Source organism: Thalassophryne amazonica, chromosome 2, assembly GCF_902500255.1.
Source record: "Thalassophryne amazonica chromosome 2, fThaAma1.1, whole genome shotgun sequence".
Lineage (NCBI taxonomy): Eukaryota > Metazoa > Chordata > Actinopteri > Batrachoidiformes > Batrachoididae > Thalassophryne > Thalassophryne amazonica.
The window spans coordinates 49,886,349-49,905,478 of NC_047104.1; the positions used below are offsets into that span (position 1 = coordinate 49,886,349).

Below are 19,130 nucleotides of genomic sequence, written 5' to 3' on the forward strand. Positions count from 1 at the left end.
CATTTGATTTAAAATGGCGATTTGCTTTGAAATAATTAATTCTGACCGAAATCCATCTTTCCAACTTAAGCATTTGGCGCTGTGCACTTAGTCCCACAAAACAGTAATGAAGGATGATTCTCGTTTCTTGCCCGCAACAAGACATGAGTCCCAGTTAATGACTTTAATCCGTACAAAGGTGACTCATGACTGACATCTTTAAATGGCTTTGAGATGGGTTAATGAAGAAATTACGGACCTGCCGCTTCTGAAAAAAAGCGAAGCAGAGAACCAGTGAAGTAGCGAGTCAAAGCACTTCAAGCTTCAAGCAGACCCACTGCAGAAGCAGCGAGTCTGCAACCAAGGTAGAGAAATGGTTATTTTCCCAATAAACATTCTCAAAAACAAAGGCTGCTCCAGTGTAAGTTGAACTGAATGACCGATAAGGGAATCATTAGCAAAAAGGCTAATGATGTTGATGGATCAAGTCATTTCTTATTGATTCTTAAACAGGAACCGGTTTTCGATACCCAACCCTATGTGTCTCCATGTGTGTTTGTGAACCACATAACTTAAGGAGTTTTTACAACCCCAATTCCAATGAAGTTGGGACATTGTGTAAAATGTAAATAAAAACAGAATACAATAATTTGCAAATCTTCTTCAACCTATATTCAATTGAATACACCACAAAGACAAGATATTTAATGCTCAAACTGATAAACTTTATTGTTTTGTGCAAGTATTTGCTCATTTTGAAATGGATGCCTGCAACACGGTTCAAAAAAGCTGAGACAGTGGCATGTTTACCACTGTGCTACATCACCTTTCCTTCTAACAACACTCAATAAGTGTTTGGGAACTGAGGACACTCATGATTGGGAATAAAAGGAGCATCCCCAAAAGTCTCAGCCGTTCACAAGCAAAGATGGGGTGAGGATCACCACTTTGTGAACAAATGCATGAAAAAACTAGTCCAACAGTTTAAGAACAATGTTTCTCAATGTTCAATTGCAAGGAATTTAGGGATTCCATCATCTACAGTCCATAATATAATCAGAAAATTCAGAGAATCTGAAGAACTTTCTACAAGTAAGTGGCAAGGCCGAAAACCAACATTGAATGCCCCTGACGTTCGATCCCTCAGGCGTCACTGCATTAAAAACCGACATCACTATGTAAAGGATCTTACCGCGTGGACTCAGGAACACTTCAGAAAACCATCATCAGTTAATACAGTTTGTCGCTACATCCACAAGTGCAAGTTAAAACTCTACCGTGCAAAGTGAAAGCCATACATCAACAACATCCAGAAACACCGCGAGCTTCTCTGAGCCCGAGCTCATTTGAAATAGACAGATGCAAAGTAGAAAAGTGTGCTGTGGTCTGATGAGTCCACATTTCAAATGTTTTTTGGAAATCATGGACGTCCTGTCTTCTAGACAAAAGAGGAAAAAGACCATCCAGATTGTTACCAGCACAAAGTTCAAAAGCCAGCATCTGTGATGGTATGGGGTGTGTTAGTGCCCATGGCATGGGCAACTTACACATCTGTGATGGCACCATCAATGCTGAAATGCTGACATCCAGGTTTTGGAGCAACACATGCCGCCATCCAAGCAACGTCTTTTTCAGAGACGTCCCTGCTTATTTCAGCAAGACAATGCCAAGCCACATTCTGCACGTTACAACAGCGTGGCTTCGTAGTAAAAGACTGAAGGTACTAGACTGGCCTGCCTGCAGTCCAGACCTGTCACCCATTGAAAATGTGTGGCACATTATGGAGCATAAAATATGACAACGGAGACCCCAGACTGTTGAACAAATGAAGTCATACTTCAAGCAAAAGCTTCAACAATTAGTGTCCTCAGTTCCCAAATGCTTATTGAGTGTTGTTAGAAGGAAACGTGACGTAACACAGTGGTAAACATACCACTGTCCCAACTTTTTTAAAACATGTTGCAGGCATCCATTTCAAAAAGAGCAAATATTTGCACAAAAACAATAAAGTTTATCAGTTTGAACATTAAATATCTTGTCTTTGTGGTGTATTCAATTGAATATAGGTTGAAGAAGATTTGCAAATCATTGTATTGTTTTAATTTACATTTTACACAACATCCCAACTTCACTGGAGTTGGGGGTGTAACTGATTTACATCAACCTTAAAAGAATAACTGAAGGTCAGCCAAGGACAAAGTGATTCGAGTTTGAGGATAACCAGTAAAAGTCAAGGTCAATGGCCAAGATCAAAATTCTGGCCTAGTGCTTATCCATAGGCAGACCAGGTAGCTCAGTGGGATAAGAGTTAGACTACAAACATAAAGACATGTGCTTTATTCTCAGTCATTTTACCTATTTGCGTCCTTGGTCAAGACACTTCATCTGCATTATCCCAGTTCACCCAGCTAGAAATGGATGGCAGCCTTGGCTTGAGCTGTAAGCTGAGATGGAGTGGCATCCCGTCAATGGGGAGTCGTAGACTTTCATCCAGTTCAAGCTATGGTACCCAAGGATAAGGGCCAGCCCAAAGGGCCTCAGGACCTGTATAGGACTTCTTATATACACATGTACCACCACCTTATATATATGTACGACATAGGCTTGAATCACAAAGAATTTATAGTTTATACTAATGTTTACTCTGAAAATCGACACGCAGATTCATCTGTATGTTGATTATGGCACTTTTTTAACAATAGATGCCCTTCCTGACATTTATATATATTTGTGAGACCATTTGAACAGTGTGGGCCTCCTGTAAGCACACATGGTGAGAGTTCAGTTTTCACAGCTGAACAAAATCACATGAGCTGCAGCAATAATTATGTGAAAAAGAACTTTTTCAGGTTTAGGCCTTAGTTAAACCAACTGCGCACCAGGTGTACAACTCAGACACCATGTCCTCTAGTGAGACAATGGATTTCATTACAAAACTTACAGCGATGTTTTGGTTTTGAAAAAGAGAATGTGACTGTACACCATTTCAATACAAACAGAAGTTCGCTTGTGCTGAAAAAGACACATGCTTTTCAGATGGTTTCTGATTTACCGGTCATGGAATGTCCTTTGGACCTGAGGACACAATAACTGGTTATAAATTGGTAGCTTCATACAAATGATTGATTTTAATGCCCGGGGTCAGAAAACCAGTCAGTATCTGGAGTGACCACCATTTGCCTCATGCAGTGTAACACATCTCCTTTGCATAGAGTTGATCAGCAGCTAGACACCATCGAATGTGAGCATTTGCCCACTCAAGTCAGTTACGACAACAAACTGCAGTCAGGTCGAGAGACCACGGTGAAGACAACGAGCATGCAGATGAGCTTCCCTGAAATGGTTTGTCAAATTTTGTGCAGAAATTCTTTGGTTCTGCAAACCGATTGTTGCAGCAGCTGTCTGGGTGGCTGGTCTCAGACTATCTTGGAGGTGAATATGCTGGATGTGGGTGTCCTGGGCTGGATGGGGTTACATGCGGTCTGCGGTTGTGAGGCCGGTTGGATGTCCTGCCAAATTCTCTGAAACACCTTTGGAGACGGCTTATGGTAGAGAAATGAACATTCAATTCATGGGCAACAGCTCTGATGGACATTCATGCAGTCAGTATACTAACTGCACACTCCCTCAAAACCTGTGACATCTGTGGCATTGTGCTGCGCGATAAAACTGAACATTTTAGAGTAACATTTTATTGCGGCCAACCTAAGGCACAACTGTGCAATAATCATGCTGTCTAATCAGCATCTTGATATACGCCACACTTGTGAGGTGGGATGGATGATCTTGACAAAGGAGAAGTGCTCACTAACACAGATTTAGACAGATTTGTGAACAATATTTGAGAGAAACAGATCTTTAGTGTATTTAGAAAATGTTTTAGAACTTTGAGTTCAGCTCACGAAAAATGGGAGCAAAAACAAAAGTGCTGCGTTAATATTTTTGTTCAGTGCACATACATATGTTGATATGTCAGTGGTCAGGTGGTTCTGTCCGCCACAAAAGCCACTTCTTCTTCTTCTTTGTCTTTCGGCTGTTCCCATTAGGGGTCGCCACAGCAGATCAATCGTTTTCATCTCACCCTCTCGTCTGTATCTTCCTCTGTCACACCAACCACCTGCATGTCCTCCCTCAGCACATCCATAAACCTCCTCTTTGGCCTCCCTCTTCTCCTCCTTCCTGGTGGCTCCATCCTCAGCATCCTTCTCCTTATATACCCTGGGTCCCTCCTCTGCACAGGTCCAAACCATCTCAATCTCGCCTCTCTGACTTTGTCTCCAAACCGTCCCACCTGAGCTGTTCCTCTGATATGTTCATTCCTAATCTTGTCCATTCTTGTCACTCCCAAAGAGAATCTCAACATTTTCAGCTCTGCCTCCTGTCTTTTTGTTAGTGCCACCGTCTCTAAGCCGTACAGCATAGCTGGTCTCACTACTGTCTTGTAAACTTTCCCCTTCACTCTTGCTGATATTCTTCGGTCACAAATCACTCCTGCCACCTTTCTCCACCCACTCCACCCTGTCTGCACTCTCTTCTTCACCTCTCTACCACACTCTCCATTACTTTGACCCCAAATAAAAGCCACTTGAAAGTGGCCTGCCTGAACCAATCCAACGTGGTATTAGTGCCAATGTGACGGATGCCAGCAAGAGTCGCTGTGCAATAGTAGTCAGTAAACCTCACTCCCCAACAGTGGAAAGGATTCTCTGGCCACAAGGCCAGAGCCTGGGTTTTAGCTGACTGGACAGAGAATCTACCTCCCATGCCAGGGATTGTGAGTTTACATCCCAAGGGGAGTAAATGGGAGGAGTCACAACAGCAACACAATGCAGAGCAAACCAAGGTTGGAATTTTACATTCGATCATTGTCTTAAGCCCCTTTCACACTGGACCTGCGCAGAGTTGCATTGTGCTGCATATCTAGTGAGGTGGCCAGAGAATCCTTTTCGCTGTTGGGGAGTGAAGTATTACGCAGGAATGGCTGTGTATGTTGTGCGCAGGGCGGACGTTTTGGCCGCCTCTTCTTCTTCTGTGGTTTTTAAGCTTCACTGCCAGCAAAGTTCAGCAGAGTCTAGCAGTATGTCCAGCAGGCAGCAATGCAGGTGTGTTCTGATAAAAAACCTGAAAAGATTTTTCACCAGACTGGCATAGGGTAGCGTACAATTGCGGAGATTGGTGTACAGTAGCGCAGTGTTACGTGGACTTGCATAAAGTAGGGGAGTGTTACATAGACTTCATACAGCACATACGTGAAAAAATTTAACGTTTAATTTTTTGCATCCATTTCATGGACCCCTTTGTGTCCCTCAGCATATTGCCATGTAGGGCTGCATAATGCCGTGCTTACACATAACAACGACAAGTCAGGAATGCCACGAAGTGTGCATTCTAGGCCGCTGATGACGAATGTGATGACTCGGGCAGAGGCATCAGGAGTCCTCAGGAACTGTTGCAACATGTTATGATTAATGGCATGTACAACCCCAATTCCAATGAAGTTGGGATGTTGTGTAAAAAGTAAATAAAATGATTTGCAAATCCTCTTCAACCTATATTCAATTTAATACACCACAAAGACAAGATATGTAATGTTCAAACTGATAAACTTTATTGTTTTTGTGCAAATATTTGCTCGTTTTGAAATGGATGCCTGCAACATGTTTCAAAAAAGCTGGGACAGTGGTATGTTTACCACTGTGTTACATCACCTTTCCTTCTAACAACACTCAATACGTGTTTGGGAACTGAGGACACTAATTGTTGAAGCTTTGTAGGTGGAATTCTTTCCCATTCTTGCTTGATGTATGACTTCAGTTGTTCAACAGTCCTGGGTGTCCGTTGTCGTATTTTGCGGTTCATAATGCGCCAGACATTTTCAATGGGCGACAGGTCTGGACTGCAGGCAGGTCAGTCTAGTACCTGCACTCTTTTGCTATGAAGCCACGCTAATCTAACACGTGCAGAATGTGTCTTGGCATTGCCTTGCTGAAATAAGCAGGGACGTCCCAGAAAAAGACATTGCTTGGATGGCAGCATGTGTTGCACCAAAATCTGGATGTACCTTTCAGCATTGATGGTGCCATCACAGATGTGTAAGTTTCTCATGCCAGGGGCACTAATACACCCCCATAGCATCACAGATGCTGGCTTTTGAACTTTGTGCTGGTAACAATCTGGATGATCTTTTTCCTCTTTTGTGCAGAGGACACGACATCCATGATTTCCAAAAACTATTTGAATTGTGGACTCATCAGACCACAGCACACTTTTCCACTTTGCGTCTGTCCATTTCAAATGACCTCGGGCCCAGAGAAGGCGGTGGCGTTTCTGGATGTTGTTGATGTATGGCTTTCGCTTTGCACGGTAGAGTTTTAACTTGCCCTTTTAGATGTAGTGACGAACTGTGTTAACTGACAATGGTTTTCTAAAGTGTTCCTGAGTCCACACGGTAAGATCCTTTAGAAAATGATATTGGTTTTTAATGCAGTGCCGCCTGAGGGATTGAAGGTCACGGGCATTCAGTGTTGGTTTTCGGCCTTGCCGCTTACATGTAGAAAGTTGTCCAGATTCTCTGAATCTTCTGATTATATTATGGACTGTAGATGATGGAATCCCTAAATTCCTTGCAATTGAACGTTGAGAAACATTGTTCTTAAACTGTTGGACTATTTTTTTTCAAGCAGCTGTTCACAAAGTGGTGATCCTCACCCCATTTTTGCTTCTGAACGGCTGAACCTTTTGAGGATGCTCTTTTTAAATCCAATCATGACACTCCCAAATGCTTATTGAGTATTGTTAGAAGGAACGGTGATGTAACACAGTGGTAAACATACCACTGTCCCAGCTTTTTTGGAACATGTTGCAGGCATCCACTTCAAAATGAGTTAATATTTGCACAAAAACAATAAAGTTTATCAGTTTGAACATTAAATATCTTGTCTTTGTGGTGTATTCAATTGAATATAGGTTGAAAAGGATTGCAAATCATTGTATTCTGTTTTTATTTACATTTCACACAACGTCCCAACTTCATTGGAATTGGGGTTGTATCACTGACGAATTATCATGAACCATTACGCGGGGTCAATAATAATGTTCCGCACTGTTGTGGGGTATTACGCGTAACAGCGCCTCATTACGTTCTGTCAGGAATCTGTCAGGAATGTTGTGAATCAGGTGAATTGTCTCCACACCCCCCCATATTCATGCTACCATCAGCTGCTGAACCGTTCACATCACTCCATATTGCTCAACATCCAGATGAATCTACAGCAGAAGAACTTTGTGATTGCATGCTTAGTTGGGTTCTGTGCCATGGAGCTGCGCAGAAAGAAGGAGGAGGAGGAGACAGAGAGAGCCAGATGTCTGGCTGCACGTCGTTCTCCTCTGGCTCACACGCATTCTCCCGAACATCAGGCACAACAGCAGGTGGAACACTTGCAGGAGCACACTGAAGAGCACTGGAACGAGACTTAGCCGACTGGGCGTCACTGTCCTTCTTCAGCATACTATAGCAACGAAACTGAATGCGGTGCAGCAGGGTTTAATTGTGCACAAGAATAATGAATAATGTTCAAGAATAATGAATAATGTTCTGCGCTGTTGTGCACTATCGCATGTAACAGCGCATCATTACGTTCTGTCACGTTTAGGGATAGTATTGATAAGATTTTATCGATATCGATGCCATTATCAATTCTGCTTTTTGATCCGATTCCTTATCGATTCCCTTATCGATACCCCTTGTGAATTTTCTGTGTACTAAAAGTAGGCTTTACAGGTTTTCTGTCAACAACATTTTAAATTGGTCACTGGATCCTTGATCTCTGGACATAAATAAAAATAAATAAAATCTGTAGTTTTTGTCAAAAGCATTTCCTTTCAAACATTTTGGCATGAATGTCTCTCCGTAACTCTGGGCTGAGCTCAGCCAGCTGCTGCACGTCAGCGCAAGACGTCTCATTTTGGGAGGAAAAAACATTTTGATTGATTGCAGTTTGTTTGTATTACAACATTTGGAAAGAGTTGTCAATTGATTTAAACAGCGTTTCACTTTAAATTTATTAATTCCGACTGGACTCTATTGTTCTAACTTGACTCGGCAGAGAGCCGCACAGCATTTGAAGCTGTGTGAACAGAACGGAGGAGTGACTCACGATTGACATATTCAGGGATGAAAGTGGTGAAAAACAAAAAAAGGTGAAACCCAAAATTACCCCCCAACACCACCTGTACGGAAATATTTGAATTCCAGAAGCTCTGAAATACAATCTGGGATTATTCAAGACAATACAACCCCTGGCAATAATTATGGAATCACCGGCCTCAGAGGATGTTCATTCAGTTGTTTCATTTTGTAGAAAAAAAAGCAGATCACAGACATGACACAAAACTAAAGTCATTTCAAATGACAACTTTCTGGCTTTAAGAAACACTGTAAGAAATCAGGAAAAATAATTGTGGCAGTCAGTAACGGTTACTTTTTTAGAACAAGCAGAGGGGAAAAATATGGACTCACTCAATTCTGAGGAATAAATTATGGAATCACCCTGTAAATTTTCATCCCCAAAACTAACACCTGCATCAAATCGGATCTGCTCATTAGTCTGCATCTAAAAAGGAGTGATCACACCTTGGAGAGCTGTTGCACCAAGTGGACTGACATGAATCATGGCTCCAACACGAGAGATGTCGATTGAAACAAAGGAGAGGATTATCAAACTCTTAAAAGAGGGTAAATCATCACGCAATGTTGCAAAAGATGTTGGTTGTTCACAGTCAGCTGTGTCTAAACTCTGGACCAAATACAAACAACATGGGAAGGTTGTTAAAGGCAAACATACTGGTAGACCAAGGAAGACATCAAAGCGTCAAGACAGAAAACTTAAAGCAATATGTCTCAAAAATCGAAAATGCACAACAAAACAAATGCGGAACGAATGGGAGGAAACTGGAGTCAACATCTGTGACCGAACTGTAAGAAACCGCCTAAAGGAAATGGGAGTTACATACAGAAAAGCTAAACGAAAGCCATCATTAACACCTAAACAGAAAAAAACAAGGTTACAATGGGCTAAGGAAAAGCATTCGTGGACTGTGGATGACTGGATGAAAGTCATATTCAGTGATGAATCTCGAATCTGCATTGGGCAAGGTGATGATGCTGGAACTTTTGTTTGGTGCCGTTCCAATGAGATTTATAAAGATGACTGCCTGAAGAGAACATGTAAATTTCCACAGTCATTGATGATATGGGGATGGCTGTCATTACATCAATAAATGCACAAGTTTACGTTGATATTTTGGACACTTTTCTTATCCCATCAATTGAAAGGATGTTTGGGGATGATGAAATCATTTTTCAAGATGATAATGCATCTTGCCATAGAGCAAAAATTGTGAAAACATTCCTTGCAAAAAGACACATAGGGTCAATGTCATGGCCTGCAAATAGTCCGGATCTTAAGCCAATTGAAAATCTTTGGTGGAAGTTGAAGAAAATGGTCCATGACAAGGCTCCAACCTGCAAAGCTGATCTGGCAACAGCAATCAGAGAAAGTTGGAGCCAGATTGATGAAGAGTACTATTTGTCACTCATTAAGTCCATGCCTCAGAGACTGCAAGCTGTTATAAAAGCCAGAGGTGATGCAACAAAATACTAGTGACGTGTTGGAGCGTTCTTTTGTTTTTCATGATTCCATAATTTTTTCCTCAGAATTGAGTGATTCCATATTTTTTCCCTCTGCTTGGTCTAAAAAAGTAACCGTTACTGACTGCCACAATTTTTTCCTGATTTCTTATAGTGTTTCTTAAAGCCAGAAAGTTGCCATTTGAAATGACTTTAGTTTTGTGTCATGTCTGTGATCTGCTTTTTTCTACAAAATTAAACAACTGAATGAACATCCTCCGAGGCCGGTGATTCCATAATTTTTGCCAGGGGTTGTAAACTGCAGTGAGTGCAGCATCCATTTAGGTGAGAAAAAAACCCAACTCTCCTTATTTAAATTCATTCCAGTAGTATTCTGCTCTTAACTAGGATGCAGCAGTTTTCTAGTTTGGCAGATAGTTCTGGAGGAAATCACTGAAGAAATTAACACATTGAAAATATGGTTTGACTGAAACAAATTGTCATTAAACTTAAACAGGGATGAAGTGGAGGTGTAAGAGTCACTAGGTGTTCACAGGAAACAGTTATTTGTTTCTATATGTATTTATTTATTTTCATTGTTAGATGGTTTTATCTTTTCTGTTGTGTTTTGTTTCATTAGGTTCTTTTTGTCTCTTTCTCTAAAATTGTATTGTAACATTATTAGTCTATTATTATTGACTATTATTGTCTATTATGTAGACTATTATTGTTGTTGCTATTATTATTAATATATGAATAAAAATAAATTTAAAAAAATTACAATTTGACTCTTTTACGACAATGAACACTGATCCATTAATTATACCGAAAACAAATCAACACAAACGTGCTGATGCAAACAGCTTAATGCTAACTTTAACATTGAAAATGCCACAGACATGCTAACGCGTTAGCATCGGTCCCGTTTTTAAGTTATAAAATACGAGGTCTATTAGAAAAGTATCCGACCTTATTATTTTTTTCAAAAACCATATGGATTTGAATCACGTGTGATTACATCAGACATGCTTGAACCCTCGTGGGCATGCGAGAGTTTTTTTACGCCTGTCGGTTACATCATTCGCCTGTGGGCAGTCTTTGAGTGAGGAGTGGCCCACCCTCTCGTCGATTTTTTCCATTGTTTAGAAATGGCTCAGAGACTGCTGCTTTGTTTGATCAAAATTTTTTCAAAACTGTAAGGCACAACTGAATGGACACCATTCGATAAATTCAGCTGTTTTTCGGTAAAAATTTTAACGGCTGATGAGAGATTTTGGTCTGGTAGTGTCGCCGTAAGGATGGCCCATGGTGCCTGATGGCGATCTGCGCTTCGAGGCGGCAGCGTCTTGCCGTTTCAAGTTGAAAACTTCCACATTTCAGGCTCTGTTGACCCAGTAAGTCGTCAGAGAACTTTCAGAAGAAGTCGGCATGAGGAGTTTATTCGTAAATTCCATTGTTAACGGACATTTTGTAATGAAAGAACGTGCGGGCAGAGTCGCATGTCGGGCTGGACCCGACCGCGGGGGGTCGCAACAGGAAAAACACCTCCGTTGGAAACCTTAACGGACAAGTTGGAACATGCCCAAGCTGTTAAACAATTTCTCAGTTACTCACTTGTTGAAAGCCATCAAAAGCCGCCTGAATTTTACAAATGGTTTTCAACACGGAGGTGTTTTTCCTGTCGCGGCGCACACAGATTTGCCGAGTCGTCACGGAAATGACTCGGCAAATTTGCGCGCACGTCTTTCATTACAAAATGTCCTTAAACAGTGGAATGTCCGCATAAAGGCCTCATGCCGGCCTCTTCTGAATCTTCTCTGTTCTCTCACGACGTCCTGGGTGAATTAAGCCTTAAATTAGGATGTTTTTAGGTCGAAACAGGCCGACAATGGCGCCTGGAAGCGCTGCACGACGTCCCGCTGCGTGAGAAGTCCTTACACCGACAGAAACACCCCATAATCTCTCATCAGCCGTTAAACTTTTCACCAAAAACCAGCTTAATTTCTCGATTAGTGTCCACTCGGATATTCCTCACAGGTCCTGAAAAAATGTTAATAAAGCAACGCGCGCCGTCTCGAGCAGCGTGTGAAACAAAGGAATTCAGCCGAGAGGGCGGGACCACATCTCACTCAAGGCCTGCCCATAGGGAAATGACGTCACCGACGCGTGAAAAAACTCACGCATGCACACGAGGGTTCAAGCATGATTGGTGTAATCGCACGTCATTCAAATCCATATAGTTAAAAAAAAAATAAAACGGTCGGTTTATTATCTAATAGACCTCGTACATCTATCAACTGTTTCAGAAGACCATAACAGGTCAGTTTAACATAAAAATATTACTCACAGACATATGCTCTTCAGGGTTTTAGTGGGGAAAAGTTAGGATAAAGCGAAATAAAACCATAAATCCACGAATCAGTAGATCGAAGCACTGCTTTGATCTGCAAATCACTGCTTTGATTGGTTCAAGGTTCAAAGCAAAGCTGCACTGCAGAAAAGTTGATTACAGACACCGCTGCAGGTCTGTAATCAATGTAGAGAAATTATCATTTTCCTGACAAACACCCCCCAAAACAACAGCCACTCCGAAGGACCGATAAGGGAATCGTTAATCAAAAAGCTTATTGATGTTGGTGGGTTGAATCATTTCTTAACAATACCCGAAAGGAACCAGTTCTTGATACCCATCCCTAGTCATGTTGTGAATGAGGCGGATTGTCTCCACCCACCCCCATATTCATCCAACCGCCAGTTGCTGAACAATTCAGATTGCTCCAGTTTGCTCCTCAAAAGCCACAGCAGAAGAACTTCTTGACTGCATGCTTAGTTGGGCTCTGCGCCATGGAATGGTGCAGAAAGGAGGAGGAGGAGACTGAGAGCCAGATGTGTAGCTCCACGCGGCTCTCGTCTCACTCGTTTTCCTAAACATCAGGCACAGCAGCAGGTGTTCCACCTGCAGGAGCGTGCTGAGGAGCACTGGAACGATACTTTTAGCCAACTTGGCGTGACTGTCCTTCTTCAGCATACTGCAGCAATGAAACTGAATGCAGTGCAGCAGGATTTAATTGTGCGCACATCAGAGAAGAACACTGTCACGTTCTACTAAGGATCACCACTCATCAAGATGGATCAACACGCTCAGTTGTGACCTCCACGACATGAGGAGAAATGAGGGTGGTGCGTGACATTCGTGGGAGATTTTTTTTGACAGCCAAAACATGCTCCATGAAAATCATGAATATCATGCACCAACACGCACTATTAAGAAACCTATTCAGATGCATTAAGTCACGTTAAGAATGTCAGGAATGTGCCAAGAATGATGGAAATATGACATTCACAACGCGTCTTGCCTATGTGTAAACGCAGCTTTAAGAAACCTATTCAGATGCATGAAGTCATGTTAAGAATATCAGGAGTGTGCTACGAATGACAGAAAAATGACATTTGTCACGCATCCTGCCTATGTGTAAACACAGCATAAGCTCGGCGTAGTCGGTACACCGCATTACACAACTCTACATTGGCCCGGTGTGAAAGAGGCTTCAAAGTTTGATATGTTATCAACAAAAGTAGAATATCATGGATTAAAGTAAAAGTGCTAACATTTCTTCTATGCAATCAAAAGACTTATTTCTGGGGATAGGAACTCATGATATTTTATACCATGCCATTTTTCTGCCATTATTGATCCTGATTATCTGTGTGATCGTTATCGATTCCTAATCAATTTTCTATGTGGAAAAATATAGATTGACAGATTTTCAGCATCAATGCAGCCATTTTTCTTGTTGCCAGATGCAAAGTTTAGGGTCATGATGTCACATCTGGTGTCTTGAGGCATGAGTTTCTGCAACTGTCAAACAAAAAAAATAAAATAAAAATGTTGCAACATTATGAACATCTGAGATGTAAAATTCTGATGCCCAGAAAAAATTAGAAGTTTTTCAGTTGAAACTGGTTGTTGATTCTCATATCCTCACTTGTTTCTGTCAAATTTTGCTCAAAGATTTGTTAAAATCAAAGGAAATCCATCCAGCTGACAGGTGCAGCACATTATCAAGATGCTGATTAATCAGCATGATTATTGCAAAGGTGTGCCCTGAACTGATGACAATAATATGACTCTCTGCAATGTGCAGTTTTATCACAAAACAGTAGCCGACATAATAAGCTTTGAGGGAGCATTCATCAGGCATGCCGACTGCAGGAATGTGCATCAGAGCTGTTGCCTTTGACCCAAAAATTCATTTCACTACCATAAGCTGCCTGTAACGTTGTTTCCGAGAATATGGCTACAAATCCAACTGCTCTCACAACCACAGACCAGGCATAACCACTCAACTAGTAAATGGACTGCATTTATATAGCGCTTTTCCATCTGCATCAGATGCTCAAAGCGCTTTACAAATAATGCCTAACATTCACCCTGATGTGAAGGTGCTGCCATAGAACGTACTCACTACACACTGGGAGCAACTAGGGAATTAAGGACCTTGCCCAAGGGCCCTTAGTGATTTTCTGGTCAGGCTGGGATTTGAACCAAGGATCCTCTGGTCTCAAGCCCAACACTTAACCACTAGACGATCACCTCCCCCAAGGACCCCTGCATCCAGCTTCTTTACCTGAGAGATGTTCTGAGGCCAGAACATCTGCCATCAGAACATCAGCCAGATGATGCAACAGTTGAGTTGCACAACTGAAAAAATTCTGCACAAACTATAAGAAACCATCTCACGGAAACTCATCCCAGTGCTCATGATCCTCACCAGGTTCTTGACCTGACCTGACCTGACTGCAGTTCATGGTCATAACCGAGATGATTGGGTAAATCCTCAACTTTGATGGTGTTTGACGCTTTGGAGAAGTGTTCTCTTTACAGATGAATCCTGATTTGCACTATACTAGGTAGATGATGCATTATATTGATGGCCATTTGAATGCACCACTATTGTGATGAGATCCTGAGGCCCACTGTCATGCCATTCACCCTATACCATCGTCTCATGCTGCAGCACAATAATGCATGGCCCCATGCTGCAAGGATCTGCACATAATTGCTGCAACCCGAAACATCCTAGTTCTTCCATGTCCTCCATACTCACCAAACATGTCACCTATTCACCACACCATAGTTCAGTTAACACCTTTTTCCATGATCAACTACACATTTAAGAGTGGCCTTTTATTTTGAACAGTTTAAGGCACATCTGTGCAATAATCATGCCGTTTCATCAGCATCTTGATGCACCGTATCTACCAGGTGGTGAGGGAACTCGAATCCATGACAACCTGGTCACTGGAATACTTAGATCACCATTTCTCCATGTGAAAAAAGTTGGGCAGAAGTTAGAAAATTATGCAACACATTTATTTTTCTTACACCATTTAGAAAATGGTCATATTGTTGATTTTTTTTTTACTTTAATATTAGCTTAGTCCCCGTAACCTGTTAATGCTAGGGAGACCAATGTCTTTCACAATAAAGCACTTTACTCTCCACTTACTGTGCAGCCATTACTGTGCTTTGACATTACACTGAAAGTAAATGGCAATGCCAATCTTTACTTCAGAAAGAAGGTCAAAGTCTTTAGAGTTGTGGTGTCTGTGGTCTCGCTGCACATTTGTCAGACCTGAACCCTAACCAGTGATCTAACATCAGGACTGGATGTCTCTGGTAGGTCTAACCGGAGGATTCTTGAATACAGATGGAATGACTGTGTCTAATGACCGATTACTTAAGGACACTCAGATGAGGTGAACTACTTATACTATAAAGCAATGTCAATTACAACAATTGGCCATATGGTGCATTTCCCTGAGCGCAATCCTGTGCAAACAGCCTCAGTGTTAAGGGCCCCAGAAACTGGAAAAGACCACAGGGACACAAATACATCACCTGGCTACAACAGATAGATGACCACTTTTGAGATAAAGGATGAACTAGTAGTGTTCCCGAGTGGTTGTCAACCAGGACTTGTGGGCAGTTGCATGTTGTGGTGAATGCTGCAACATGCTGCACCACCACATGCTTTGAGACTTGGACTGACCCAACATTGAGAAAATTTATGCCAGTAGCAGCATTTCATGTTTCACTTGCTGATGCCTGTAGCAGAAAAACACAAAACTGCAGATTTGTTTGCACCCAGTTTTGTAGGTTTGGGCTGCTAGCAGGATAGTCAAAGCATCGAACAGATATGCCAAAGATGTATCCGTTTACAGGTCTGGAAATCACAAGACTAATGCTTTTTTTACTAATTGATAGATGCACCTGATGATTTGACAGGGAAGATGGTTTACCATACTGGCTTGTATATAAGCACACACCTTTTCTAGTTTTATGGAGAAGGAAAACTATCAGGTGGGATGTTTAATGGCATAAATGACATTCACAGGGATTATCCAGCCCCGGGGTCGCTAGTTTGAGAGCACTGACTTGGCTTCCTCTGGATTTTTTTGGCTGCAACAGCAGCTTCTGAGGAAACATCGCTGTAGTTTATGCCTGAAGGGTCAGTTACACAAGTCAAGTCTAGTTAGCTAGCACTTGTGCAAACCTTACCAGGGGGGATGGTAAACCCAGGGGGCAGCTGAATGGTCGTCTGCTGCTGGGGCGGTCTGACAATAAGTTGAGGCGTTACAATTCTCTGAGGTGCTGCAAGTCCGGGACGGGGTTGAGACTGTGCGGACGTAGCCACAGCGGGCGTCGGAGAGGCAGCTGTGGATCTGATCATGTTTATAGTGGTAGTCACCGATGTTGTCTGAGTAGTTCCACATGTGGATGTTGGCGCCACCACTGTCACGGCAGCTGTGGCGGAGCTCGGAGGTTGGCATGTTGTTGATGCTGATGATGATGTTGGTGGTGGTGTTGTTGTTGGTGGTGTAGTTGGTGGTGGTGGTGTTGTTGTTGGTGGTGGTGGTGTTGTTATTGGTGGTGGTGTAGTTATTGGTGGTGGTGTTGTTGTTATTGGTGGTGGTGTTGTTGTTATTGGTGGTGGTGTTGTTGTTATTGGTGGTGGTGTTGTTATTGGTGGTGGTGTAACAGCAGAAGTAGTAGTAGCAGTAGTAGTAGTAGTAGCAGAAGAAGAAGACACAGTACTGATGACAGAATTGACACCGCCAGGCTGGCTTGGCGTTACAGTTTCAGCCTGACAGTTGTCGGGTTTGGACTCGTCGGTCTCTGTGATAGTTTTGCTGAGGTTCCCCTGTAGAACTGAGGAGGAGTTGGGTGATGTCCGAGCCTCCTGTTGGGCTAACGCCGACACACTGGTTCCGTTTCCGTTCTGGGCGATACTCGCCACTATGTAACTGGGGAGTCTGTGCAGGGCGATGGTGGGAGTCCCCCGATCCAGAGCGATAGCCGACTGACCGGCAGGCAGGCTGGCGTTGGATAAGGTGAAAGTCGAAGTATTGATGGAGCTGCTGTCCGCTCGGGTCAAATTGGGAGTCCCGGGGTCCACGGTGCTGTCGTTTTCGGCCGCCACCGCCAAAGCCGTGGTACTGTTCCGCCTGGTCGTCACAGTGCCGCCGTTAAAACTCTTTATACGGGCTGAGGCGCTCCTCCGCGGCGCGCTGATGCGCTTCCTCGGCGGGTTGGCTTCGGTGGACGGGCTTACCTTGGACCCCCGGCCGGCCGCGGTGCTGATGCTGGTTGTCGTCGGTGCCAAAGTTGCCCCGGCAGATGCAGCCAGCGCGGTGACGGATGCTCCATGTGAGACGCTGCTGGCGGCGTTCGCGCAGGCAGCCGAGGCGCTGGAAGGCTCGCAGAAGGACGGAGGTGTGACACTTCTGTCCGGCTCTTTGGAGTTAACCTCCGGTCGCGTCTCGGCTTTATTCCGCCGTCCTTGTTGTTGTTGTTCTGGGGTTGTAGAGCCCACCGGAGCTGGTAGCGTTTTTCCTAAGTGATGGTTAGCCGGGGCCACCGAGCCAGCGCCTCCGTTCTCCTCCGCTTTCCCGGAGGCGTCGCTTTGGCCGGCCAGCTGTGACTCCAACGAGCCCACCAGATCGCTCACAGCTTTCTCGTCCACCTCTGAAAAGAGCATATCTTCCAGTGGGTCGGAGGCGCCCGCCATCTCTGATCACTGATAGTTGTCTTATATTTTTTACAGTGCGCCTGCGTGTTACTATGCATTGTGGGAATGAATCTGACGTCATTACAGGAAAGAGGGAGGGGGACCACAGAGGGAGATCCTTGTATTTTATTTTTTAGTTAAAAAAGTAAACAGACGTTGTTAACATATAAACCAAATCAACCGAACTGTCTCTGATGGAATGGTAGGAGATTGTAGATTATATATATATATATATATATATATATATATATATATATATATATATATATATATATATATATATATATATATATATATATATATATATATATGTGTGTGTGTGTGTGTGTGTGTAAATAAAATGGCTTGAGGAAAAAAAAACAAGAAATTCAGAAAAACAAACTAAAAACACAAAACGGAAATAAAAATACAATTTATAGACAGAATAAACAAAATCACAATTTCAGAACGTTTTTCTGAATTTCTGTTTTGAGTTTGTGTTCTTATTAATTCAGGAAAACATAAATTCAAACAAAAATCTACTGAAATTCTGTGTTTCTTTGTTTTTGTTGTTTCAGCTTTTTGGAATTTCTGTTTTGTTCTGTTTTTGTTTCTGTTTTTATTTATGTTTTTCAGAATTGACAGAATAACAAACTCAGAAATTCAGAAAAACATGGGAAAACATTATTCTTCTCAAGTGAATGCATATGAAAAAATCCGGTAAATCGTTATTTAAATACAAATTGCTTCTTATTTAGCCATTGCACTTTATAAGACTATAATCGCCCTCTCTCTTATTATTTTGTCTTTTTTTTTCCTTAAACATTAAATCGCATTAGTTTGTGCCCTTCAGAGGTAACTGTGGTTTTATCTGGTTTTATTTTGTGTAATTACGTTGTTGTATCATTGTTGTGTAGAATATTGTCAGTTATGTTATTTATTGTACTAAATGATTATATGGTGCACATTTTTGACCACAAAATGATGGCGTTGTTGTTGTTGTTGTTGTTATTTTCCCGCAAGTGGCAATCTCGCGATATAATGTAAACCTGCTAAGTATCCTAATTAGTTCTTTCTAAATAAACAAGGTGAACTTAGGTGTATTTGCAGTGTCCTATTAATTTTAGGTTTAGCATGTTTTGATTTTATTTTTTTTTATAATCACGTTTATCGTCAGTAGGACAAAAAGAACAAGAAACACATTGCTGCGTTGCCAGATTCGCTTATTATCAGCGGTTTGGGCGTTGCTGTATAAACTGTTTAACTGTCCGGTATAAATCAAAATTGGGAGTCATTATTCGACTTCGGTAAAGTTAGAAAGATATTCACAGATTCGAAGGTCACGGCTCAATAGATCTTAAGAGAAATGTTGTAGAAAGCAAACAACACTCAGGAAGGTATAACAATCTGAACAGGCAGGCGGCAGAAAAACGGAAGCTTAGGGACCGTCTACAAAGCGCAAACACGAAAAA

The 19,130-nt window shown here is 42.2% G+C and overlaps 1 protein-coding gene across 1 annotated transcript in view; it reads right to left on the reverse strand.

Annotated features, from left to right (window-relative positions):
• LOC117524179 (transcription initiation factor TFIID subunit 4-like) overlaps positions 1-17,704 on the reverse strand; it is a 278,303-nt gene extending 260,599 nt beyond the window's left edge. Inside the window, exons 1-2 of the mRNA XM_034185935.1 lie at positions 16,700-17,704; positions 16,170-16,561 (exon numbers count right to left, since the gene is read on the reverse strand). Of these exons, the coding sequence (XP_034041826.1) occupies positions 16,170-16,561; positions 16,700-17,679 (1,372 nt within the window). The 5' untranslated portion in view covers positions 17,680-17,704. The remainder of the gene's footprint in view (positions 1-16,169; positions 16,562-16,699) is intronic.
• Between the last annotated feature and the right edge of the window lie 1,426 nt (positions 17,705-19,130).